This window comes from Nicotiana sylvestris, chromosome 8 (assembly GCF_000393655.2).
Source record: "Nicotiana sylvestris chromosome 8, ASM39365v2, whole genome shotgun sequence".
Taxonomy (NCBI): domain Eukaryota; kingdom Viridiplantae; phylum Streptophyta; class Magnoliopsida; order Solanales; family Solanaceae; genus Nicotiana; species Nicotiana sylvestris.
Window position 1 is genome coordinate 89,162,784 of NC_091064.1, and position 27,381 is coordinate 89,190,164.

General features: G+C 41.7%; 1 protein-coding gene across 2 annotated transcripts in view; it reads right to left on the reverse strand.

The window, feature by feature from the left end:
* Positions 1–1,650: 1,650 nt before the first annotated feature.
* The window catches only part of LOC104214991 (probable protein phosphatase 2C 60), a 32,163-nt gene continuing 6,432 nt past the window's right edge, over positions 1,651–27,381 (reverse strand). For both annotated transcript variants that reach the window (XM_070155607.1, XM_070155606.1), the window contains 8 exons: positions 17,872–17,980; positions 16,163–16,316; positions 15,579–15,704; positions 15,193–15,316; positions 14,655–14,731; positions 8,907–8,959; positions 8,723–8,777; positions 1,651–2,147 (listed from right to left, as the gene is read on the reverse strand). In XM_070155607.1, coding sequence (XP_070011708.1) covers positions 1,917–2,147; positions 8,723–8,777; positions 8,907–8,959; positions 14,655–14,731; positions 15,193–15,316; positions 15,579–15,704; positions 16,163–16,316; positions 17,872–17,980 — 929 coding nt within the window. In that variant the 3' untranslated portion in view covers positions 1,651–1,916. The remainder of the gene's footprint in view (positions 2,148–8,722; positions 8,778–8,906; positions 8,960–14,654; positions 14,732–15,192; positions 15,317–15,578; positions 15,705–16,162; positions 16,317–17,871; positions 17,981–27,381) is intronic.

Here is a 27,381-nt window from a genome sequence, read left to right on the forward strand (position 1 = left end):
GTGACCAATCCGTTTCCATCAAAGCTAGTTCACTAATATTGAATTTTCGTTAATAATGTCCTCTATGTTTTATAATTTTAAATACCTGTGCATCACCTCAGCTTTAGCTTTCAGAATTGTGAATAACCGTATCTCACACTCAAATAACTTCAAAAATGAGCTTGGCTAAACAACATAAGATCCGAATTGCCACCAATATCAGACACCACAAAAACAACTAAATTAGTTCCTCTATGAGTGTGTAAGAGAGAGAGTGAGAGAGAGAGGCGCTCGTAGGAAAAATGGCGAAGCGAATATTTTCGCTTGGGGTAGCGAGGAGAGTTGTTGGTGAGAGAGCCACTGCAAGGCTACAACGCAAAACAGATATCTTCAGAGACTAATTGGATAAATACGCAGTCGTCAAGATTCGATGAAATATCAATTCATTTAGCCCACAGACTGGAAGAAAACAGCACACATTGAACAATGGGATCTTTACAGAAATAGCTTCCCAAATTTACTGTTTACTTTTCCTAGCCGCTATATATAAATTATACACTAATTTATATACGGTTATCCACATATTAAACAAGGATTATACATATTGTACATCCGTCGGTAAATCTGGGAGGCTATTTGTGTAAAGATATCTTTAAACGGTAAGTTAACCTAAATAGCCGCTCACCCAACTACTTAAACTTAAAATAGCCGATAGATATATATCATATAAATAATCCAGGTATATATGAATAATTATGTATACATCGGCCAAAAAATAATACTAATGAATATGAAAGGGGGGATCTTAACTCGCCAAAAATTTCATTTAAATACTTTAATCAGGCCATGACTTATCAGCCAGTGAATGTCTATGCAAATTGTGCCTATTAGACACGTTTACTGTGTCTCCCACCAGCAAAAATTGAGTTAGTATTGCCGAATGCATGCAGTTTCGCAGAAGAAATTGAACCAACCATTTATAGTGACTATTGTTTTTAGCCACTTTTTCTTTTTTAGCTCATCAAATCCAAACGCCATCCATACGTTATGTCCAGGCGCCCAAATTCAATAAAAGAATAGAAGAAACATGCACGAGAATAGTGGTCAGGGGACATCCATCAAAACTTTGGCACACTCGTCTTTCACAGAAGCAATAAACGCATCTACAAAGCTCAAAACCGCCATTGATGGCTTTATAGCCATACTTGCCATCTCCATTACCTTGTTACCATTCAACAAAATAGACCACTTGGAAATCTTCCCAGCTATAACAGTGGCGTTCATAGTTATTGATGTCAGTTACATTGACAGTGTCAGAGACCATTGAGGACCATTCCCAAGCATGTGTTCAAGAAGATGAAAATGGATTAATATCCACACGCTTTAGTTTGTTTGGAGCTGTCAAATATGTTTATCACATTTGTCAGCATCCAGTGGCCGATAAACGGACTCAGTTATAAAATTTTTGACAAGTTTATTCAGCCTTAAAAACTTATGTATCCAAACTAAAACCTCTAAGATGGCCCTTTTGTTTTGTTATTTATTTTTTAGTGGAGGGAGAGGGTGAGAGGAGGTAGTATATCTAAAATTGAAGCTCATAGTAAGAATGTAGGATAAGTTCTGCTGTAGAAGTGCTCCCTCGCCCCAACCAATGCAACCCCAGAGAGGACCTTGAGGAAAGGTCTCTTTGATACAATTTGTTTCCTTTGTTTCAGAGGCGGGAAAAGGAAACCCCTTTAAGTAACTTGAATAAACAGTTACATGAAAGGATCAAACCTGTGGTCAAGTTACCTATACAAGCCATCCCACTGGTTATAATACAATACCAGTAGCAAGGAAAACAAAATATATATGTGCAGTAGAGATCCACTCGGCACAAAATAATCATGTACAATTGCATACTCAGAAGTATCAGATCAAAACCGGAGAGCTCAGGACTACGAACTCGATTCGCACTCTGCTGGTTTTGTTTCAGTGTTAGCCTCGCCGGAAGCAGGGAGTGTCTCGCTAGAAGCTGGGAGTTTTTCAACTGCAGAAGCCCCAGACTGAAAAGGTTTCTTGAATTGCACCAAAATCATGGTCATGTTGTCACATCCTTCACCTCCAGCAGTAGAAGGTGCCAAACACCTATCGAGAACTCTTTCACAAACTGCAGAAAGCTTGTTTTCCTACAAATCAAACCTCCTCGGTCAGTCTGTATTTTAGTGTATACAGAAGAAGTCTTCACGTATAATTAAAGCCCCAGACTATGCCACGAGAAAGCCAGATCAAACAATCATATCCCCCCCCCCAAAACCCCCACCCCACCCCACCACCCGCCAAGTGCAAAATGGACAAAAGTCTCAAACGGAGAGAAACAGCACACTGATTGAAAAAATTATCATAGACGATGAGATGTCTGCTCATGTATCTGAAATGAAGATGCCACATGATCCAAATGGACTAGGGACTATTTAGCAGGTCTTGGTCTTTGCTGCATCCAGTAATCCAGAACAGACACTATAGTAATTTATAATAGCCCATTGAAGCAGACGAGTAACCAAATACCAGAAATGTCTACTAACAACGAAATTAATGTTCCTTATCCATTCCAAGAATATTGATGATTCAGTTTTGCTTATTACCAGGTAATCACTTGAAAGCAATTGCAACCACTGAGCTCCATCAGTTGGGCGATAAAATATACCAGAATGCATCTCAAAAAAGCAATTAATTCACTCCTACTGAAAATACCATTTCGAAGAAGTGCATGCATGTTTTATTTTGTTGTTTTTATTTGCCATAGGTCTCAAACAAATTATAGTACATCAACACACAAAAAGTTCTGCTACATGGACCTGTACATAAACATAAACATAAGAATAAGTATATAAGCACATTAAATCAGAAGCTTTTGTTCTTTGATCACTATAACAACAACAAAAAAAACCAGTGTAATCCCACAAAGTAAGGTCTGGGTGGGGAGGAAGAGGTAAAGTGTACGCAGACCTTACCCAACACGTAGTAATATCAACAAGATAAGGTGATAGGGAGAAGGGTGATAGAATAATCGAAGCGAAAGGATCAAGATAAGGTAAAAGAAACCTACGGATATGAAGGTATGAAAATAAAAGATTAATACTAATGCTACTGAACATGAAATTGAGACACTCCCGCCTAACTACTAACCTTCTATCTTAATTCCCATTTTACACTCTCCTGTCAACGGTCATGTCCTCAGTAAGCCGAAGGAGCGCCATGTCATGCCTAATCACTCTCCCCAATACTTCCTAGGCATACCTCTATCTCTCCTCAGCCCCACCATGGCCAACCTCTCGCTCCTCCTCACCGGGACATCTACAGGTCCCTTCATTAAGGGATTACTTGCAAATGACTTTTTCCCATTATACACATAGTTCGACTAGTCGCAGCCTTTTGCCACTTTTTATAGCAGAAACTTTATCATGTAAAATGCAAATAACTTTCTCTCTGTTAAAGTTGCTCATTTTGAACTCAGCTAGCATGCATGGAAAACAAAACTATTCCTTTTTCAGGCTTCACTGGTAACAATGCCATTCTTATGTACACAAAGAACCTTCCGGAAATAGGTACCTTCAGACAGTTTTCTTTTAGCAATTTGTTAGTCTTTGGCCATTGATACCTTACAATTTGTTAGAATAGTTATGTAACCCTAATCCCATATGTATTAGGAGTAGGACATGTTATGTATATATATAGGGCCCATTGTATCATGTTTAACATATGAGAATAATATCAATCATATTTTCTCCCGTGCATTCTCACATGGTTTCAGAGCTTTAGTGAGAAACCTATCGTTGTGCATCATTCCAGCGACTTCCGGGAAGAAAGACCTCGTCGCCGTGCAATTTTCCGGCGACTTAGAAGGCTGCCCGTAATCACATCAATTTCTATTGGTGTGTGCAAAAAACCAACACCACCACAAGACTCCTCAGGCTCCGGCGACCAAACCCCAGTAAACCCCACCGGAAAACTCACGTACACGCGCCCTCACGCGCCAGAAACTTCCCGACGAGATCTGACCCACGCGCCCCATGCGTCGGCGCGTTAGCACTGTTCCGGGCATTTTTTGAAAAACTTCCAGTAGGTCAGTCGGATCGCCTAGTAATTCCGAGTCTATCCATACCTTTTTCGTTTGATTCCGACCACTTTGAGTTTTTCCGGCGACTACACTGACTTTTTCCGGCAACTTTTCTGGCAAAACAGTGTTTCCTTCATCTGTTGCAGCGAGTTGTCAGTTGATTCTTTCTGTTATTTGGTGATAATCCAACGATGTCTTTGAGAGTCAATGCTTTCGGGTCTAAAAACCCGGGTTCTGGCAGTTCCGGTGTTATGATTACCTCAGAACCTTTAATGGAGGTTCAAACTACTTAGCTTGGGCTTCGTCTGTCGAGTTGTGGTGTAAAGGTCAAGGAGTTCAAGATCATTTAACAAAAAAGGCTAGCGAAGGTGATGAAAAGGCCAAAACACTTTAGGAGAAGGTCGATGCTCAGTTATGTAGTATCCTGTGGCGATCTATTGATTCCAAGTTGATGCCTTTGTTCCGTCCATTCTAGACATGTTATTTAGTTTGGGAAAAGACTCGTAATTTATACACTAATGACATATCTCGTTTCTATGATGTAATATCGCAAATGACAAACTTGAAGAAACAGGAATTGGACATGTCTACTTACTTGGGACAAGTACAGGCAGTCATGGAAGAATTTGAGACGTTGATGCCAGTTTCTGCTTATTGAAAAGCAACAAGAGCAACGACAGAAGATGTTTCTAGTTCTTACACTCGCTGGACTCCCTAATGACCTTGATTCAGTACGTGACCAGATTTTGGCTAGTCCGACTGTCCCCATAGTAGATGAATTATTCTCTCAATTACTTCGCCTTGCTGCAGCACCAAGTCACCCAGTGAGCTCATCACAGACACTTGACTCATCTGTCCTTGTATCCCAGTCAGTGGACAATCGGGCATCTCAAACTATGGAGAATAGACGAGGAGGAGGTCGTTTTGGAAGATCTAGGCCCAAGTGCTCTTATTGTCATAAACATGGACACACTCGTGACGTGTGTTATTCTTTACATGGTCGCCCACCAAAAATGCTTATGTTGCTCAGACCGAGACTACAGGTAATCAGGGATTTTCTTTATCTGAAGGGGAGTATAATGAGTTCCTTCAATATCGAGCAAGTAAGCAGACATCTCCACAAGTAGCCTTTGTTGCTCAGACTGATACTTCTGTTGCTGGTAATTCTTTTGCTTGTGTTTCCCAGTCTAGTACTCTCGGACAATGGGTTGTGGACTCAGCCGCTTCTGATCATATCTCTGGTAATAGATCACTTTTGTCAAATATTGCGTATTCACAGTCTCTTCCCATTGTTACTTTAGCCAATGAGTCTCAAACTAAAGCAAAAGGTGTTGGACAAGCGAATCCCCTACCCTCTGTCACTCTAGATTCCGTTCTTTGTCCTTGGCTGTCCTTTTACTCTTGCATCTGTTAGTCGTTTGACTCGTGCCCTCCATTGTGGTATATATTTTATTGATGATTCTTTTATTATGCAGGACCGCAGTACGGGACAGACGATTGGAACAGGACTTGAATCAGTAGGCCTTTACTACCTTAACTCACTCAATTCCTCCAAGGCATGTCTAGTTACAGATACTCCGGACCTAATTCACAGACGTTTAGGACACCCAAGTTTATCCAAGCTTCAGAAGATGGTGCCTAGTTTGTCTAGTTTATCTACATTAGAATGTGAGTCATGTCAGCTCGGGAAATATACCCGAGCCTCCTTTCCTCGTAGTATTGAGAGTCATGCAGAGTCTGTTTTTTCTTTAGTTCATTCTGATATATGGGGTCCTAGTAGAGTCAATTCAACCTTGGGATTTCGTTATTTTGTTAGTTTCATTGATGATCATTCAAGATGTACTTGGATTTTCTTAATGAAAGATCGTTCTGAGTTGTTTTCTATATTTCAGAATTTTTGTGCCGAAATTAAAAATTAGTTTGGTGTTTCCATTCGCACCTTTCGCAGTGATAATGCCTTAGAATATTTATCCTCTCAATTTCACCAGTTTATGACTTCTCAAGGAATTATTCATCAGACCTCTTGTCCTTATACCCCTCAGCAAAATGGGGTTGCAGAGAGAAAGAATATGCACATCATTGAGACTGCTCGCACACTTCTCATTGAATCTCATGTTCCGTTGCGTTTTTGGGGCGATGCAGTTCTCACAGCTTGTTATTTGGTTAATCGGATGCCTTCATCTCCCATCCAGAATCAGATTCCGTATGCAGTATTGTTTCCCTAGTCACCCTTATATTCTGTTCCCCCTCGTGTTTCTGGGAGCACTTGTTTCGTTCATAACTTAAGCCCTGGGAAAGATAAGTTAGCTCCTCGTGCTCTCAAGTGTGTCTTCCTTGGTTATTCTCGTGTTCAGAAGGGATATCGTTGTTACTCACCTGATCTTCGGAGGTACTTTATGTCCTCCGACATCACATTTTTTGAGTTAAACCTTTCTTTACCTCTTCTGACCATTCTGACCACCTTGATATATCTGAGGTTTTACTTATACCGACCTTTAAGGAGTCTACTATAGCTCCTCCTTCACCTTCCGCCACAGAAGTCTTACCCATTCCAACCGTTGGGGAGTTTAGTGTGGCTCCTCCTATACTCCCTGCCACAGGAACACCACTCTTGACATATCATCGTCGTCCGCACCCAGCATCAGGCCCAACTGATTCACGTCCTGCACCTGACCCTGCTTCTACTGCGGACTTGTCTCTTCCTAGTACACCGATTGCACTTCGGAAAGGTATACAGACCACCCTTAATCCTAATCCCCATTATGTCGGTTTAAGTTATCATCGTTTGTCATCACCCTATTATGCTTTTCTATCTTCTTTGTCCTCTGTTTCCATCCCTAAGTCTACAGGTGAAGCATTGTTTCATCCAGGATGGCGACAGGTTATGATTGATGAGATATCTGCTTTACATACGAGTGGTACTTGGGGGCTCGTCCCTCTTCCTTCAGGTAAATCTACTGTTGGTTGTCGTTGGGTGTATGCAGTCAAGGTTGGTCCGGATGGTAAGGTTGATCGTCTTAAGGCTCGTCTTGTTGCCAAGGGATATACTCAGATATTTGGGCTCGATTACAGTGATACCTTCTCTCCTGTGGCTAAGATAGCATCAGTCTGCCTTTTCCTATCCATGGCGACTGTTCCCCATTGGCCACTCTATCAACTGGGCATTAAGAATGCTTTTTTACACGGTGACCTTAAGGATAAGTTTATATGGAGCAACCACCTAGGTTTGTTGCTCAGGGGGAGTCTCGTGGCCTTGTATGTCGCTTGCGCCGGTTACTTTATGGTCTAAAGCAGTTTCCTCGAGCCTGGTTTGGTAAGTTCAGCACAAGTATCCAGGAATTTGGCATGACTCGGAGTGAAGCTGATCACTCTGTATTTTATCGGCATTCTGCTTCGAGTCTCTGTATTTATCTGGTGGTCTATGTTGACGACATTGTTATTACCGGCAATGACCAGGATGGTATTACTAAATTGAAGCAACATCTCTTTCAACACTTTCAGACTAAGGATCTGGGCAAACTAAAGTATTTTCTGGGTATTGAGGTCGCTCAGTCTAGCTCAGGTATTGTGATCTCACAACGGAAGTATGTCTTAGATATTCTTGAGGAGACAGGAATGACAGGTTGTAGACCTGTTGACACTCTGATGGATCCGAATTCTAAACTTCTGCCAGGACGGGGAGCCTCTTAGCGATCCTGCAAGATATAGGCGGTTGGTTGGTAAATTAAAATATCTTACAGTGACGAAACCTAACATTTCCTTTCCTGTGAGTGTTGTGAGTCAGTTTATGGATTCTCCGTGTGATAGTCATTGGGATGCAATTGTTCGCATTCTTCGGTATATAAAATCAGCTCCAGGCAAAGGTTTATTGTTTGAGGATCGAGGCCATGAGCAGATCGTTGGATACTCAGATGCTGATTGGGCAGGATCACCTTTTGATAGACGTTATACTTTTGGATATTGTGTCTTAGTCGGAGGAAATTTGGTATCTTGGAAGAGCAAGAAACAGAATGTGGTTGCTCGGTCTAGTGCAGAAGTAGAATATCGAGCAATGGCTATGGCGACATGTAAGCTAATTTGGATCAAACAGTTGCTCAAGGAGTTGAAATTTGGTGAGATTAGTCAGATGGGACTTGTGTGTGATAATCAAGCTGCTCTTCATATTGCGTCAAATCCAGTGTTCCATGAGAGAACTAAACACATTGAGATTGACTGTCACTTTGTCAGAGAAAAGATACTCTTAGGAGATTGCTACAAAATTTGTGAAGTCGAATGATCAGCTAGCAGATATTTTCACCAAGTCTCTCACTGGTCCTCGTATTAACTACATATGTAACAAGCTCAGTACATATGATTTATATGCACCAACTTGAGGGAGAGTGTTAGAATAGTTATGTAACCCTAATCCCATATATATTAGGAGTAGGACATGTTATGTATATATATAGGGCTCATTGTATCATGTTTAACATATGAGAATAATATCAATCATATTTTCTCCCGTGCATTCTCACAGAAATCATAAAGACAATGAACTTTATATGACTCAATTATTCCTCTGTTAATAGCTGACTTTCCACAGACAAGAGTTTCATCAAAAGTTAACACCAATGCAAATGATGCAGAAAATGTAGTCAGACTAACCGACTTCAGCTGCTCGTGTATAAAATCCACCAATTGCTGGCTGGACATACAGTCCCTGAGAGGAAACAACCACATGAAAATCAGATATGTGAAATATTTGTTACATATTATCTGAAAATAAGAACATCTAAAAATTCTGTCTTGAGACCTGCTTTCCAAATTAAAAAGAGTCTAGAATGCATACCATATACCATCACAGGCTAGCACAATAAAATTATCATCATCACACAGCTCAACCTAAACAGGGAACAAAGCAATATTAGAACATGTTATCTGAGGAGTATAGGAAAGAAAGGTGCCGAGTGGAATGGGTGGGGGTTGAAGGCAAGCAAGATTCAAGAAAGAAAGAAATCAATTAAGCGTCACTTCCAAAGTATTTGGGGTCGGCCATATGTATAAATCTATGTAGACTATAGACATTCTCCCTCTCTTATCTTAATCGCTCGTAATACCATTGGTTTCACAAAGCCAAAGTCTATTTGCTTTTTCGATTATCAATCTCGACCTCTGAACTTTTAGTATCGACTTCCTCCTTCTTTTAACAAATATAGAATTGCAATATTCCAAAGTTCCATAATATTTTCCAGTCTGCCATCGAGAGGTTTCACCCGTTATCACCAAAAAGTTTGTATCGTATTCAATGAATCCGAAGATACTTTTCAGGTCCTCCCTGATAGTAGCTTAATTTTATCATAGCAGAACATGATAGGATTAGTGGGAATTGAGGGGAATGGATACACTGTAGAAAGCGGTAAGGTCAACAAAACATATGGAGTCAATCTTTTTTCTCACCACTACCCAAAGAGTCTAACTGGATTGGCTTTTTACATGCATTGACCATATTAGTGCCTAATAGAAAGAAGAAGCATGTGATGAAAAGAAGGTACCAATATACAATATACAGAGTGGTGAGCTTTCCCAAAGATTAGGAAAAAGTTGGACAAATGCAAGGAGAATAAACACAGAAAGTCATTCAGCCAAATTTTTCGAATATGAAAAGAGAAAAGAGAGAATTTTTGCTGAATTACTTTATTTTGATGTACAAGAGGGATCCTTATATATAGAAAGTTTGAATTACGATAAAGTGCCGAGGGAGGTTCTCTGGAGATGTTTGGAGGCTAGAGGTGTTCCTGTTGCGTACATTAGGCTACATGTATGATGGAGCTAAAACTCGAGTGAGGATAGTGGGAGTAGGAACACTTCCCCAGTTATGATGGGGTTGCACCAGGGGTCGGCCCTCAGCCCATTTTTATTTGCCTTGGTGATTGACGCACTGACGCGCCACATTCAAGGGAATGTGCCGTGATGTATGTTATTTACATATGACATTGTACTGATTGACGAGATGCGAGGCGGTGTTAACGAGAGGTTAGAGGTTTGGAGGCAAACCCTGGAGTCTAAAGGTTTCAAGTTGAGTGGGACCAAGACAGAATACTTGGAGTGTAAGTTCAGTGGAGCGACTCAAGTAATGGACGAAAACGCGAGGCTTGATTCTCAAGTCATCCCTAAGAGAGAAAGTTTTAAATACCTTAGGCCAGTTATACAAGGGAATTGGGAGATCAACGAGGATGTTACTCACCGTATTGGGGCGGGGTGGATGAAATGGAGGCTAGTTTCCGATGTTTTGTGTGATAAGAATGTGCCACCAAAACTTAAAGGTAAGTTCTATAGAGCGGTAGTCATACCGACTATGTTGTATGGGGCGGAGTGTTAGCCAGTCAAGAACTCCCATGCCCAAAAGATGAAGGTGGCTGAAATGAGGATGTTGAGATGGATATGCGGGCATATCAGGTTAGATAGAATTAGAAATGAAGTTATTCGGGACAAGGTGGGTGTGACCCATGTGGAGGACAAGATGTAGGAGGCGAGACTTAGATGGTTTGGGCATGTGAAGAGGAGAGACATAGATGCTCCGGTGAGGAGGTGTGAGAGGTTGGCCCCGGAGGGTCTAAGAAAAGGTAGAGGCCGGCCGAAGAAGTATGGGGGAGAGGTGATTAGGCATGATATGGCGTTGCTCCAGCTTACCGAGGACATGACCATGGATAAGAAGGTATGAAAGTTGAGAATAAAGGTAAAGATTAGGTAGTCGAGCGTTGTACTTGTCTGTAACAACTTTAGTACATGACTTGGTGTCATTTGGGTATTCTTGTATTTCTTGACTTCTGTTATTACTTGTTGTTGCTTTCGTTTCAGCTTTATGATTGCAATACCTAGTGTTAATTTTGTATTTTTGCTTCGTTTATCTGATTGATGTGCTTGTTGTTGCGCTTCTTTTACCTTTCCTAAGCCGACGGTCTACCGAAAACAACCTCTCTGCCTTCTTGAAGGTAGGGGAAGCATGCATACACACTACCCTCTCCAGACCCCACTTGTGGGGTTACACTGGGTTTGTTGTTGTTGTTTTAATAGTAACGTAATCATTAAAGACAGAATACTTAGAGTGCAAGTTCAGTAGGGTGACTCAGGAAATGGACGGAGATACGAGGCTTGACGCACAAGTCATCCCTAGAAGAGGAAGTTTCAAGTACATTAGGGAATGTGGAGATTGACGAGGATGTCACACATCGTATTGGGGCGGGGTGGGTGAAATGGAGGCTCGCTTCCGATGATTGTGTATTAAGAATGTGCCACCAAAACTTAAAGGTAAGTTCTACAGAGCGGTGGTCAGACCGACTATGTTGTACGGGGTTGAGTGTTGGTCAGTCAAGAACTCCCATGTCCAAAAGATGAATGTAGTAGAAATGAGGAAGTTGAGATGGATGTGCGGAGATACCGTGTTGGGTAAAATTAGGAATAAAGATATTCAGGAAAATGTGGGCGTAACCCCTTTAGACTTGAGCATACGCCTTCTTCCTCTATGGATAGGGCGACGTGACACACAATGGATCGGTTAGAAAGGAGAACAAATTGATCGGACAAGATGTGGAAAGCGAGACTTAGATGGTTGGGGCATATAAAGAGGAGAGACATTGATACCCCAGTAAGGAGGAGTGAGAAATTAGCCTTGAAGGGTGTAAGGAGAGGTAGAGATAGGCCCAAAAAGGGAAGCACAAAAAAGCCTTGAAGGGTGTAAGGAGAGGTAGAGACATTGCTCCAACTCAGTGTTTTTGAGAGCGCGAAGCACAAAAAAGCGACAAGGGCTAGCCTCACTTCAAAAGCGAAGTGCAAAGCGAAGCGCACGCTTTATTAAAGTGAAGCGCAATTCTTAAAAAACATAATGTAAAATTATAAATAATTAAAAACTTCAATTTAAAAACTTAAAAGTAGGTACTAGGTACCACCAAATCATCCACAAACCATAGGACAAGCAAAATCAAAGCTACTAAATTATTAGAATCCACATCTTATTCGCCATATCGCCAAGCCAGGTCTTTCTTTTCGAACTTTGAGACATTTTAATATCCCTATTAAGATATAAGAAAAAACATAATCAATAAACTGAAAATACATATAATATATATAATAATTAATTATATAAACTGAAATACATTTAAAAAATCGCATAAACTGAAAATATAACATATATAATAATTAATTTTAATTACTGAAATATACACTAAAAAATCAAATAAACTGAAAAATATAAAATATATAAATTATAAATAATGACAGAAAGAAGTAAAAAAGAGAAGACAAAACTCAAAAGAAGAAAGAAGAAGGAAGAAAGAAGACAGAACTCCAGCGAGTCAGTGACGAAGCAAAAGAAGCAGAAAATAGAACAAGAAGAAGAAAGAAAGAAGAAGAAAATGAGAAAAAAGGAGAAGAAAATTTACCTGGACTGGTCGACTGGAGCTGCGGACTGGTGCTGGTCTGCTGCGATGAAGAAGAGAAAAGAAAGCAGAAACTTTCTGTCCCAAAACCTTAATTTTTTCGATGAAGAAGAGAAAATCGCAGCAATTGGCTTCCGTTATGTCGCGCAACAATTAGGGGTTTGTTTTGTATAAATTAAAAACAGACCTAATCTTTTTTTTTTTTTAAAAAGGCCCAGCTGCGATTTTTGAACAAAAGCGATCGATTCGTCACTTCACTCGCCTCGTCGCCTCGCCGATCTTTCCTCTGAAGCGTGCGCTTCAACTGTTCGCGTCACCTTAGGCACAGAAAAGCGATGCTCTGTCGCTTCGCGCTTTAAGCGACGAAGCGCGCTCTTTTCAAACACTGCTCCAACTATTCTCCACAAGATTAATAATATCTCTCTTTCTTCTCTCTAACTCGCTCGTTCTTACTGGCTCGAGGCCACTCTTAGCATTTATCAGTTACATACTTGTTCTTCATTTGTTGCTTGGTATTGGTCATAAATAGCCTTGTTAGATCATATCTCAACTGTTATCCCATTCCCGACTATCCCCGATAGCTCAAGCTCGAGCCGGATATCGACCCCGAGGCCCTTCATCGACCAGTCCGAAGCTCGGGCAGCAAGTCTCCCGGTTTGATTACTGCCCCGTCTTGGCTCCTCGTTAAACTTCATATTCTTAGCATCAACTGCTCTACAACTAGCATAAGAATAGATAACGTATTTTTAGAATCCCATTTACAAATTTAATTGTTGTTACCATTTTCACGGTAAACACATACCCTAAGATTTTTTACTCCAAGTCCACCCCACTTCTTTGGGGAAGCAACTGTCTGCCAATTCACTAGATGATACTTTCTAGTTCCATCCGCTGCATCCCAAAGAAAATTCCTTTGAAGTCGCTCCAGTTTTTCTGTGATGCTCACAGGAGCTTGCAACAGGGACAAGTAATAGGTGGGCATACTTGATAAAGCACTTTTAATGAGCACTTCCTTTCCGCCTTTTGACAAGTACCGTTACTGCTAGCCTGCTAATCTTTTTTCAACCCTTTTCACTGGATTCCAAACCGTAGTATCCTTATGCGAAGTGCCTAATGGGAAACGAAGGCAAGCAGTGGGAAGGGAGCCCACCTTACATCTGAGAACATAAGACAAAGCATGGATGTTAGCAACCTCACCCACCGGGAAAATCTCACACTTGCCGAGGTTGATTTTGAGACCTGATACTATCTGAAACCACTGCAGGACCCGCTTCAGTGACATTAAAAGAAGGGCAAAACACACCCGCATACAAGGACTATACCAAGAAGTAGATATATACACGATAGTCTTGATTATTCTAAACTAATATAATCATTAAGAATATTCTGTACAATATAATCAAGACAGATGCCTAGCCCTCCATGATAAATCTCCATAACCATTTGTTATCAGTAGGCTCAATTGAAGACCATTAAATCTCTTACCCACAATCCCCACCACCTTCTAGTTTCTCAAATAATATTTCCTTATCCCCTGTTGAGTCCCATAAGTTGGAGGGTCCAAGGAGAAGTAGGCTGCACAACATATTAACAAACTATCTAAACATTCTTAATGTTTGTTTTCTCCTTTTGAGCCTTACAACACCATTTATATTTACACTAATTACTTAACCAGGATATCAAGAACCGAAAGAAAACAATTGATATATAGAAGAATAAAGAAACTATATCTGATACTGGAATTTATAAACAAGAGGTTAGTATGTTAGAAACAGCCAGTGATTTTGTCACTTGTCATTTCAAACTTGCAAAAAATTGTGCAGAATGAATTACGGTTAAATCTTTCCGGTTGTGTCCATAAGTTAGGGATATTCGAACAGAAATGAGACAGAAACTTTACTTCATAAAACTGCACTTAAACATCCCAGAAAATGTACATTATGATTTTCAAGAGTATAATTAAAGGGATAACGGAAGGTAGCCTAGAGGCACATGTCAAGACAAAGCTGAAATTTAGTGGCTTGTTGCTTCTTGGCCCCAAAAAGAGTAAAATATGTTGCCAAACCAAACAAGAGAAATTGGATCTAGCTTTCTTGAAAAACAGCCATGTCTCAAAGTTATCATAAAACAAATTGCGTGATATATGAACTGAAGGAACATACAGTGTTTATATCTGGATTGGCAGTTACAATTTGCTTCTCAGCAGGCAAAAACTTGTTCTGCTTGAATTCCATGTCACCTGCAATTAAGTTCAAAGTTTGCTAATTATCTTATAAAACAGATGGTTCCTTCTTTGCCATCTATTCCAAGTAACCAAAACATTTCTAGTTTTGAAAATTGTATCAGTTATATTTCATCTTCCGTTACAGTCATCAATTAGTTATCAATAATTTTTTTTTTTATTACCGAGAAATGGATAATGTGCCAGCCCCTATACCCTTCTCCATTTATATACCATGATTTTGCTTACAGCAGGGTTCAAATCCGTGGCGTGCAGCTAATCCAACATCACGTTCTACAAGCTTATCACTAGACCAAAGCCCAAGGGGCTTACTTATAAAAATTCTTATTGCTTATTATTCAGTCCTAATAACAAACTAGCAATCTCTATATATTCCACTAGTGAAGTGTTAAATGCATTTGCATGACTACTAGCTTTTTAATAGATTATTAAAGGTCCACAGCAAACAGGAATAATACCTATAGCTCTTGCAAGGTTTAGACTACCATTCACACGTCCTGCATGAATAAAACCACCAGCTTTTAAAATTCTCTCTCTCTCAACCTCAAGATCAGGTTTATGATCCCTCGATAAATTGTATGCCTGCAAAGAAAAAGACGTATTGGATATCCATTCTTTAATTTCAGGCTAAGGTTTAAACAGAAAAATCTAACATAACATCCTCATGATAATATACGCATGCATATCGGGGGCCACGACACTATGGCCCAGCTATAGCAAGTCCAGAGACATAGCATGCCGGACCCCTAGTAAGAAAACAACTTTGGACACAAAAAAAAAAAAAAAAAAACACTGCCAAGGAGAAGAATCATTCTACCATATTATCTAAATGATGGCAAATTACCTGGCCCTTCCTTGAAATTACACAGCGAGAGTCACCAGCATTTGAAACAATGAGTTGGTTCTCTCTCATGATTGCAACACAAGCCGTACATCCAGAAGTAGGCCCAGAAAAATCAGAGTGAGGCCCCTGATATCAATATAACACACACTTAGACACAATCCAATTAAACAATGTCTACAACAACAGTAATGTGCAGGTGAGGCGAGGTGTCATACTAAAGGACAATATAAGTATGTATAATTTTGAAGGGAAAAATCTTTCTACAGCAGTTTTGCCCCATTTTAAAAAGCAGAAGTATTCAGTACAAGCATTCACTTATTAAACAGGATCAACTTTGATGCAAGGTTCCAACTTCTTAGTTTAACGTGAGTATTCATTGAGAAACTTCCTTTCCTTCTAAAAGCAAGAAGCACTGGTAAGAGTACAGAAGCCCGCGAAAGTTGGATTGGGAAGCTTTGTATATTCTCAATTAAATACCCCAATTTCCATTTCAAAATGGTTTTATCAACTGAAAAGACAAAAAAGAGACAACGGCATATTATTTTATCTCATTTTAACTCAATATTCTGAGGCACAGCAAGTACCTCCTCAAATGCCCAATCATCAACATGGTTGTTTCCATCACCATTTTTTGGAGACCAAATAAGACCCTCTATCATACCCGTGAACTTGTTCAATTTATCCCCTAGTGCAGCCAGCTCCCTCCATCCTCTCTGACCACGCATCATCTCGTCCATTCTGCAACAGGATCAGAACAAAACAAAGTCTCACAACGTACTTCAGAAGCACAAAAAGCAACTAGTGATTTCATAGTGCAACAGGCATCCATGCAAACCTAGCAAAAAATTAGGGCACAATTGAAGAAAAGATCTACATAGGCGATATCATTTAGTTGGGATTAAGTTTTAGTCATGTGAGTACGTTTTACTTTTACTAGTCCTTAGGAATGCGCGTTGCACGTCTATCCCATATAAATAGTACAAAATTGAAAAAATTATATCGTTTTGTACATAGATAGTAAAACACTTTGAATCATGATTGCATTATAAGAAAAGGAGTGCACTTAAAAATCATAACAATCCAAATACGTAAGCTAAGAAAAATAGGAGAAGATAAAATATAAGAACTGTAAATGTTAGCTACAATAAATTATTATACATATGGGAAGTTAAAGAGCTTAACTTTGTAAAGCGAAGAACTTGGATGCATGTACCTTAATAAATTCTTTGATAATCCCAAGTCAAATTTAATGTTACAAAACTAACTTCTGTTATTAATACTGAAGATATTATTAATATAACTTTTAAGGGCATAAAAGTTCAATAATATTATAGGATCATTTTGGTCTTTCACATTCAACTTTTGATCTTTCACATTCAACTTTTGATCTTCATGCTTATAATATAGTATGACATGAAGTGGGTGACAACAAGTGTCATTAAGGGTAAATGGAGATGACAAGATTAAATAGTTTCCAAAATATAGAAATGTCACAATTTGTTGAGACATACTAAAAATTAAAGTATGCCACATAAAATGGGATGGAACGAGTACTAACCAAATTCCGTAGTATGACACTATAATGCCACATCAGTCTTTTCAATTTTTTTTTGGAAATGTCAAGGATTTGTTACGATAATAATAAGCACCATCAGAGTACCCATACACAGGGACGGAGCTTAGTAGGTACGGGTTCGGCCGGACGTAGTAACTTTTGCTTATATATTGTATTTATATTAAATAATTATTACATATGTATAAATATTCAATTGTGAACCCAGTAACTAAGACGAGCTATGGGTTCTGTGGCAAATTCAGAACCCATAAACTTCAAATCCTGGCTCCGCCTCTGGTCATACAAGCTTTCAACTAGTGGGAAAAGAAATATAAGGAATAAAATGCGCGAAACAGGACTTAACATATCATCCATCAAATACAATACATTAAGTTATTAACATAGCCAGCAACAATTCAAGAAATTCAGTCCGAACAGAAGTGAATTATTCAATAATAGGGATTTCAGTTTTCAACCAGAATTTATGAAATGCATAGAGCAAACACAGTGTATATCGGTCAAAGTTGAAAATTACAACAAAGCAATGGAACACCACTAACATTAACTACTATTAGTGGCTACTGGGAAAGGGCTCGTGGAAAATACATATAGAATCAGAACTCTGTTTAAACAATTAAAACATTAAAAGAAGTAATAATTAAACACTAAGAGACAGCTATAAGAGTTCTCAGGATGTTGTATAGTCAATTATAGAGCTCAAAACCTCAAGCAATTAACCTGAAAAAGGCTTTCTGGACTGAAGTTCCTATGTCACCATGTAAATATGCTTCATACTTGAGCACTTGTTGATGTAGATACTTGGCACAGAATTTAGCAACAACTTTACCTGTAGTTTATCAATGGTTCAGTTATATTAACAGATCAGGAAGTAGCATAGTGGTTGTTTAAAACATTCTTCAAGATGCATGTTTATAGTGGCAACTTTATCTTTCCAGAGCAGGAAAAGTTTGATTAAAGTGTCTGCTGTTTAATAAGCATGAATTAGAATTTGGATTAGAATTGACACTTTCGGGGCTATTGAAGCTTTTTAGTAACCTCTATCCCAGGAATTAACTCAAGCATTCCAAATCAAATATATTGTTGTTACATTCCTAAACCACCATATAAAACAAAGGAATAGGGAGTGGGAGGCAGGCAACTTAGAGGGCAACAGAAAATAGGATTATAAGACTTCTGTTGTCCTAATCAACTTGGTATTGAGCAAAACACCATTATTTCAAGCAAGGATCTCAGATTGCTCAAAGTTGTCCTCAAAAAACATTTTATTACTTTCCATAAGTTGAATCATCATACGATCATGTCTCTACACAAGAATTTGGCTAAATAAGCAACATCATCTCCAAGGAAATTGGGAGCTGCAAAATCAACCAACAAAGAGCCATAATCACATATATCCACACCCAATCTTTGTGATGATCCAAAAGGTCATCACTTGTGTTGCAATGGAATTCTACATTTCGAGGCCTTAAAAACCTCCCTTAGCACCACCTTGATTTGCGTGCGCAGTCCGGACGCGTAGCCGGAAAGCTTAAATGTGAAAATCTGTGAAAAATGATAAGTTTTGACTGTAAAATAAATAAATTTGACTTCGGTCAACATTTTGGGTAAACAGACCCGGACCCGTGATTTGATGGTCCTGGAGGGTCCGTAGGAAAATATGGGACTTGGGCGTATGCCCGGAATCAGATTCCGAGGTCCCAAACCCGAGAAATGAATTTTTTAAAGAAAATTACTTTTTTAAATAGTTTAAAGAAATTTGAAATGAAATTTGCTTAGAACATGGTGGTATCGGGCCCGTATTATGGTTCCGGCGTCCGGTATAGGTCTAATATATGATTTAAGACATTTCTATGGAATTTGGTGAAAAACGGATGTCATATGACGTCATTCGGACTTAAATCGCAAAATTGATGTTTAAAGAAGTTTTGAGAAAATTTCATTGATCTCGAGATTTAATTTGATGTTCATGATGTTATTTTGATGATTTGATTACACGAATAAGTCCGTACAATGTTTCTGAGGTTTTGTGTGTGCTTGGTTTGAAGTTCCGAGGGCTCGGGTGAGTTTCGGGTAGGTTCCGGGGTGTCTTAGGCTTAAAAACTGAGCTGTTGCAGGCTCAGAGAGGTGGAGTACCTCTGAACAGGCCAATGCGGTCTGCACGATATGGACTGCTGCCGCGGAGAGGCCTGTGCGGCCGCACTAGTTTTGGTGCGGTCCGCGGTGAAGAACAATTCACTGGTCCGACTTCGGAAGCCTATATCTTTTGATCTACAAGGAATTTTGAGATGATTCAAAAACGAAAGTTGTAGCCTTTCGTGTCTAGTTTCCAGAAAGGTAAAGAAATCACAATTTGGACATCTGTAAAGAAAGTTATGGCCAAAATACTAAGACTTGTCACTGCAGAACACAGGAAACCTGTGCGGCCGCAGTTGATTTTGTGCGGTCCGCACAGGGCATCTGAGGGCAGTATATTTAGACGGGATTTTCAGTTATTTTTTATTTTTTTAAGACCCCAAAAACATAAGAGGCGATTTTTCAAACAACCTTTCTTCTCCAAATCAATTGTAAGTCGTTTTTAACTAGTTTTCTTCAATCATTAACATCTTTTAACATGATTTCAACTTCAAATCAATGATTTTCATGGGGGAAATTGGGTGTTTTGGGTAGAACCTAGGTTTTTCAAAAATTGGGGATTTGGACCTCGATTTGAGGTCCGATTTCAAAACAAATTACATATTTGAGCTCGTGGGGCAATGGGTATTCGGGTTTTGGTTTGAACCTCGGGTTTTGACCACGTGGGCTCGGGCGATTTTGACTTTTTGGGTAAAACTTTGGAAAACTCATTTTCATGCATTCAAATTGATTCATTTAGCGTTTATTGATGTACTTAAGTAACTTGTAGCTAGATACGAGCGAATTGGCGGAGGAATCGAGGGGTAAAGCTATAATTGAAACTTGAGTTGTGTTCGAGGCATCGAGGTAAGTGTTCGGTCTAACCTTAGCTTGAGGGATTAGGAGTTGAGTCCTATTTGTTAATTGCTTCTTGTTGAGTACGACGAATAGGCATGGTGACGGGTATCTATACGTTGGAGTCGAGCATGACCGTGAGTCTTAAATTGATAGTTGTTGTGTTCTTAAATGTTACTACGGATGCTTTAATTGATGATTCTCGATATTGAGCAAAGATTTAGTTTATTCTCGTGGATTTTATTTATGATTGAGTATTGGTATTAATTGAGCTGGGTAGAAGTTGAGTTAGGATTGGTTATAGCTGATTCTCCCTTGCTGGGATGCTTGTTTCGATATTGTTGCTCCCTTGCCGGGAAGTTATTATATTGCTTTTGTTCCCTTGCCGGGATTCCTTGTGATTTTGTGTTGGCTTGTAAATGGGAGCGGGTGGTACGCCTACCACGAGATTTAATGAAATGGGAGCGGGTGGTACGCCTACCACAAGATATGATGAAATGGGAGCGGATGGTACGCCTCCCACAAGATATGATGAAATGGGAGCGGGTGGTACGCCTACCACAAAATATGATGAAATGGGAGCGGGTGGTACGCCTACCACAAGATATAATGAAATGGGAGCGCGTGGTAAGCATACCACAAGATATGATGAAATGGGATCGGGTTGCACGCCTGCAACAAGATGTAAACTGAAAGTGAAATTTGCCTTTATTTTCCTTATCCTTGTTAGAAGTTAAATTTTGGTTTCCTTATAATTTTATTGAGATTCTGCCTTATCTGTTATTCCCCGAAGCATGTTTCCCCTCCCCAGTTTTAATTGTTTGTTTCCGTTTATCTTTCCGCTGTATATATATATATAACTGCACAGGTTTATTTGGAGTCTGGTCCTAGCCTCGTCACTACCTCGTCGGGGTTAGGCCAGACACTTACCAGCACATGAGGTCGGTTGTGCTGATGCTACACTCTTCACTTATGTGAAGCGACAGGAGCAGCGCTTGGTCAGCAGCGGTAGGGGAGCCAGCCTTCAGTCCACCGAGACACCGAGGTAGCCCTGCAGGCGTCCGCAGGCCCGGCGTCTCTTCTATCCATTTAGATGTTCTGTTTTCTTTTGTATCCGAGACAGACTATATTTCCTTTTTCAGACACTTGTATGTAGCATTCCTAGACAGTCCGTGAATGTTGTGACACCAGTTTCTGGGTAGAGATATATGTTGGATTTTTATTCGTATCGGTTTTGGTATAATATTTATCTAAGTCTTCCGCTTAAATTTCATCTTTCGTCATTATTTAAATGCTGATTACTTGCTAATTTAATTGGTTAAAAAGGCTAAAATGAAAGAGGTTGAATTTTCCGCATTTCGTGGCTTGCCTAGCTTCTATGAGTAGGCGCCATCACGACTCCCAAGGGTGGGAAATCCGGGACGTGCCAAGTTGGTATTAGAGCTCTAGGTTACATAGGTCTCACAATTCACAGACAAGCTCAGTAGAGTCTGAGGGATCGGTACGGAGACGTCTGTATTTATCCCCCAGAGGCTACTGGGTTAGGAAAAACTTCACATTCGTTCTTTTTTGTCGTGCGGTTTGTTTCTCAATGCTAATTGAATTTCTACTCTGTTCTTTCGCAGATGGCGAAAACACGCGCTTCCTCATCCACCACTCAGCAGTCCGAGCCCCCAGCAGCAGCTTCCACGAGGGTCACAGGGCGAGACCGTGCTAGAGGCCGAGGTAGGGGCGGAGCTCAGCCGCGAGCAGCAGCACCAGTGACGAAACCTCAGGTTGATTTTGATGAGGAGGTTTCGGCCCCAGCAGTTCCGGTGGGCCCAGCTCAGGTCCCAGAGGGGTTTATTGCTACCCCAGTTCTTCAGGATGCTCTGGTCCGATTAGTGGGCCTCATGGAGAGTGTCACCCGGGCAGGCTTGCTTCCTATAGCACCAGCCGTCTCTCAGGCTGGAGAAGGGGCCCAGACTCCTGCTACTCGCACTCCGGGGCAGGTAGCTCCCCAGATTCAGACTCCAGCGGTTCAGCCAGTTGGAGCAATTTAGCCGGGTGTGGTAGCTCAGACCGGCGATGGAGCGGCTATGTCTACCGATGCTTTGTGGAGGCTGGATGGGTTCACCAAGCTCTTCACTTCTACTTTCAGCGGTGCATCTACTGAGGATCCCCAGGATTACCTAGACAACTGCCACGAGGTTCTCAGGAACATGGGTATTGTTGAGACCAATGGGGTCGATTTTGCTACGTTTCGCTTGTCTGGATCCACCAAGACTTGGTGGAGGGATTATTGTTTAGCTAGACCAGCCGGATCGTCAGCCTTGACTTGGGAGCAGTTCACACAGCTATTTCTGGAGAAGTTTCTCCCCATTACTCAGAGAGAGGCCTATCGGAGGCAGTTTGAGCGCCCCCAGCAGGGTTCCATGACTGTTACCCAGTATGAGACCAGGTTCATCGACTTAGCTCGCCATGCTCTTGTCATACTACCAACTGAGAGAGAGAGGGTGAGGAGGTTTATTGATGGTCTTATTCAGCCGATTCGTCTTCAGATGGCTAGGGAGACTGGGAGTGAGATATCTTTCCAGGAGGCGGCCAATGTGACCAGGAGAGTGGAGATGGTCCTGCCATAGGGAGGTGGTCATGGGTCGGATAAGAGGCCCCGTCATACAGGCAGATTCAGTGGTAACTCGTCTGGAGGTAGAGACCATCCCCTAGGTCTTTCTAGTCAGCACTCCGGGTTTCTCACGGTGCGTCAGGTAGCCGTGGTCCTCAGATACAGTATTCTGATCAGCAGTCCTACAGTGCGCCACCAACACCTATCAGTGCACTACCGCTTCAAAGTTTCCAAGGTCGTCAGCCCCAGCAGCCGAGGGCTTGTTTTACTTGTGGCGACACGAGGCACATTGCTAGGTATTGCCCTCGAGCTTCGAGCAGTTCTCCGCATCAGGGTTCCCGCGCTATGGTTCAGGCACCAGGTGTCCCACAGGCCACCCAGAGGTGGGGGTAGAGGTGCTAGAGGTGGAGGTAGAGATGCTAGAGGTGAAGCTCAGGCCGCTAGAGGTGGAGGCTAGCCAGCTGCAGGCCGTCCCAGAGATGTAGTTCAGGGTGGTGGGGCCCAGCCCCGATGTTATGCTCTCCCAGCCAAGCCCGAGGCTGAGGCTTTAGATGCAGTTATTACAGGTATGGTTCTGGTTTGTGATAGAGATGCTTCAGTGTTGTTTGATCCGGGGTCTACATACTCGTATGTGTCATCTTATTTTGCACCGTATTTGATTATGCCTAGTGATTCATTGAGCGTTCCTGTTTATGTGTCTACACCGGTGGGTGATTCTATTGTGGTCGATCGAGTCCATCGTTCTTGTGTTGTGGTGATTGGGGGTCTTGAGACTCGTGTAGATTTGTTGCTTTTAGATATGGTCGATTTCGATGTTATATTGGGGATGGACTGGTTATCACCTTACCACGCTATCTTGGATTGCCATGCCAAGACTGTGACCTTAGCTTTACCGGGTATGCCGCATTTAGAGTGGAGAGGGACTCCTGGTCATTCTACCCGCAGTGTTATCTCGTATGTGAAGGCTCGGCGTATGATCGAGAAGGGGTGTTTGGCCTATTTGGCATATGTTCGCGATTCCAGTGTTAGAGGTTTCATCAATTGATTCTGTGCCCGTTGTTCGTGAGTTCCCTGAGGTATTCCCTTCAGAACTGCCGGGTATGCCACCCAACAGGGATATTGACTTTTGCATTGATTTGGATCCGGGCACTCAGCCCATTTCTATCCGCCATATCGTAGGGCCCCACCTGAGTTGAAAGAGTTGAAGGAACAGTTGCAAGACTTGCTTGAGAAGGGTTTCATTAGACCCAGTGTTTCGCCTTGGAGTGCGTCGGTGTTGTTTGTTAAGAAGAAGGATGGGTCGATGAGAATGTGTATTGATTACCGACAGTTGAACAAAGTTACAATCAAGAATAAGTATCCATTGCCGAGGATTGATGATTTGTTTGATCAGCTTCAGGGTGCCAAGGTATTTTCAAAGATTGACTTGAGATCTGGCTACCAACAGTTGAGGATTAGGGCATCCGATGTCCCTAAGACAGCTTTCCGCACTCGGTACGGGCATTATGAATTCTTGGTTATGTCATTCGGGTTGACAAATGCCCCGACAACTTTTATGGATTTGATGAACCGAGTGTTCAAGCCTTATTTGGATTCGTTCGTGATAGTCTTCATTGATGATATTTTGATATATTCCCGCAGCCGGGAGGAGCACGAGCAGCATCTCAGAGTGGTTCTTCAGACTCTGAGGGATAGTCAGCTATATGCTAAGTTCTCGAAGTGTGAGTTCTGGCTGAGTTCAGTTGCATTCCTGGGTCATGTTGTATCAGCAGAGGGTATTCAGGTGGATCCGAAGAAGATTGAGGCGGTCAAGAACTGGCCTAGACCAGCATCAGCTACAGAGATTCGGAGTTTCTTGGGATTGGCAGGCTACTACCGTCGGTTCGTGGAGGGGTTTTCATCCATTGCAGCCCCGATGACCAGTTTGACCCAGAAGGGTGCCCAGTTCAGATGGTCGGACGAGTGTGAGGCGAGCTTTCAGAAGCTCAAGACAGCTCTGACTACGGCACTGGTGTTGGTTTTGCCCACAGGTTCAGGACCTTATACAATTTATTGTGATGCATCACGTATTGAACTTGGGGTAGTGTTGAAGCAGGAGGGCAGGGTCATTGCCTATGCTTCACAGCAGTTGAAGATTCATGAGAAGAACTATCCGGTTCATGATTTGGAGTTGGCAGCCATTGTTCACGCATTGAAGATTTGGAGGCATTATCTGTATGGCGTGGCATGTGAGGTGTTCACGAATCACAAGAGTCTTCAGTATTTGTTCAAGCAAAAGGAGTTGAATTTGAGGCAGAGGAGGTGGTTGGAGTTGTTGAAGGATTATGATATCACTATCTTATATCACCCAGGAAAGGCCAATGTGGTGGCCGATGCCTTGAGTAGGAAGTTAGCCAGTATGGGCAGTCTTGCTTATATTCCGGTCGGTGAGAGGCAGCTTGCTTTGGATGTTCAGGCCTTGGCCAATTGGTTCGTGAGGTTGGATATTTCTGAGCCTAGTCGGGTATTAGCTTGCACGGTCGCTCGTTCTTCTTTATTGGAGCGTATCCGTGATCGGCAGTATGATGATCCCCATTTGTGTGTCCTTAGAGACACGGTGCAGCGCGAAGGTGCCAAGCAAGTTACCTTAGATGATGATGGAGTTTTGAGATTGCAGGGTCGAGTGTGTGTGCCAAATGTGGATGGGCTTCGGGAGTTGATTTTAGAGGAGGCCCATAGCTCCCGGTACTCTATTCATCCGGGCGCCGCGAAGATGTATCAGGATTTGCGGCAACATTATTGGTGGAACAAAATGAAGAAGGATATTGTTGCATATGTGGCTCGGTGTTTAAATTGTCAGCAGGTTAAGTATGAGCATCAGAGGCCTGGTGGTTTATTTCAGAGGATTGAGCTTCCCGAGTGGAAGTGGGAGCGGATCACTATGGACTTTGTCGTTGGACTCCCGCAGACTCGGAGGAAGTTCGATGCAGTATGGGCCATTGTTGATAGGCTGACCAAGTCAGCACATTTCATTCCTATGGCAGTCTCCTATTCATCCGAGAGGTTAGCTGAGATCTATATCCGGGAGATTGTTCGTCTTCATGGTGTGTCGGTGTCATATCATTTCGGACCAAGGTACGCAGTTTACCTTGCGTTTCTAGAGAGCAGTTCAGCGAGAGTTTGGCAATCAGGTTGAGTTGAGTACAGCATTTCATCCTCAGACGGACGGGCAGTCCGAGCGGACTATTCAGATTTTGGAGGATATGCTCCGAGCTTGTGTCATTGACTTTGGGGGTTCATGGGATCGGTTCTTGCCTTTAGCAGAGTTTGCCTACAACAACAGCTACCAGTCGAGTATCCAGATGGCTCCTTATGAGGCATTATATGGTAGGCGGTGTCGATCTCCGGTTGGATGGTTTGAGCCGGGAGAGGCTCGGTTGTTGGGTACGGATCTGGTTCAGGAGGCCTTGGACAAGGTCAGGATTATTCAGGATAGGCTTCGTACATCTCAGTCCAGGCAAAAGAGTTATGCAGACCGCAAGGTTCGAGATGTGGCTTTTATGGTCGGTGAGCGGGTATTGCTCCAAGTGTCGCCTACGAAGGGCGTGATGAGATTTGGGAAGAAGGGCAAGCTTAGCCCTAGGTTCATTGGCCCGTTTGAGATTCTTGATCGAGTGGGATAGGTGGCTTATAGACTTGCTTTGCCGCCGAGCTTATCAGTCGTGCATCCAGTGTTTCATGTGTCCATGTTTCGGAAGTATCACGGCGATCCATCTCACGTGTTAGATTTCAGCACTGACCAGTTGGACAAGGACTTATCTTATGGGGAGGAGCCGGTGGCTATTCTAGACCGGCAAGTTCGTCAGTTGAGATCGAAGAGTTTTCCTTCTGTTCGTGTTCGGTGGAGAGGTCAGCCTCCTGAGGCATCGATCTGGGAGTCCGAGTCCGATATGCAGAGCCGTTATCCCCATCTTTTCCCTGACTCAGGTACTTCCTTCTTCTGTCCGTTCGAGGACGAACGGTTGTTTTAGAGGTGGAGAATGTGATGACCCAAAAGGTCATCACTTGTGTTGCAATGAAATTCTACGTTCCGAGGCCTTACAAACCTCCCTTAGCACCACCTCGATTTGTGTGCGCAGTCCGGGAGCATAGCCGGAAAGCTTAAATGTGAAAATATGTGAAAAATGATAAGTTTTGACTGTAAAATAAATAAATTTGATTTCGGTCAACGTTTTAGGTAAACGGACCCGGACCCGTGATTTGACGGTCCTGGAAGGTCCGTAGGAAAATATGGGACTTGGGCGTATGCCTGGATTCGAATTCCGAGGTCCCAAACCCGAGAAACGAATTTTTTAAAGAAAATTGTTTTCTGAAATTGTTTAAAGAAATTTGAAATGAAATTTGCTTAGAACATGGTGGTATCGGGCCCGTATTTTGGTTCCGGTGCCCGGTACAGGTCTTATATATGATTTAAGACATTTCTGTGGAATTTGGTGAAAAACGGATGTCATATGACGTCATTCGGACTTAAATAGCAAAATTGATGTGTAAAGAAGTTTTGAGAAAATTTCATTAATCTCGAGATTTAATTTGATGTTCATGATGTTATTTTGATGATTTGATTACACGAATAAGTCCGTACAATGTTTCTGAGGTTTTGTGTGCGCTTGGTTTGG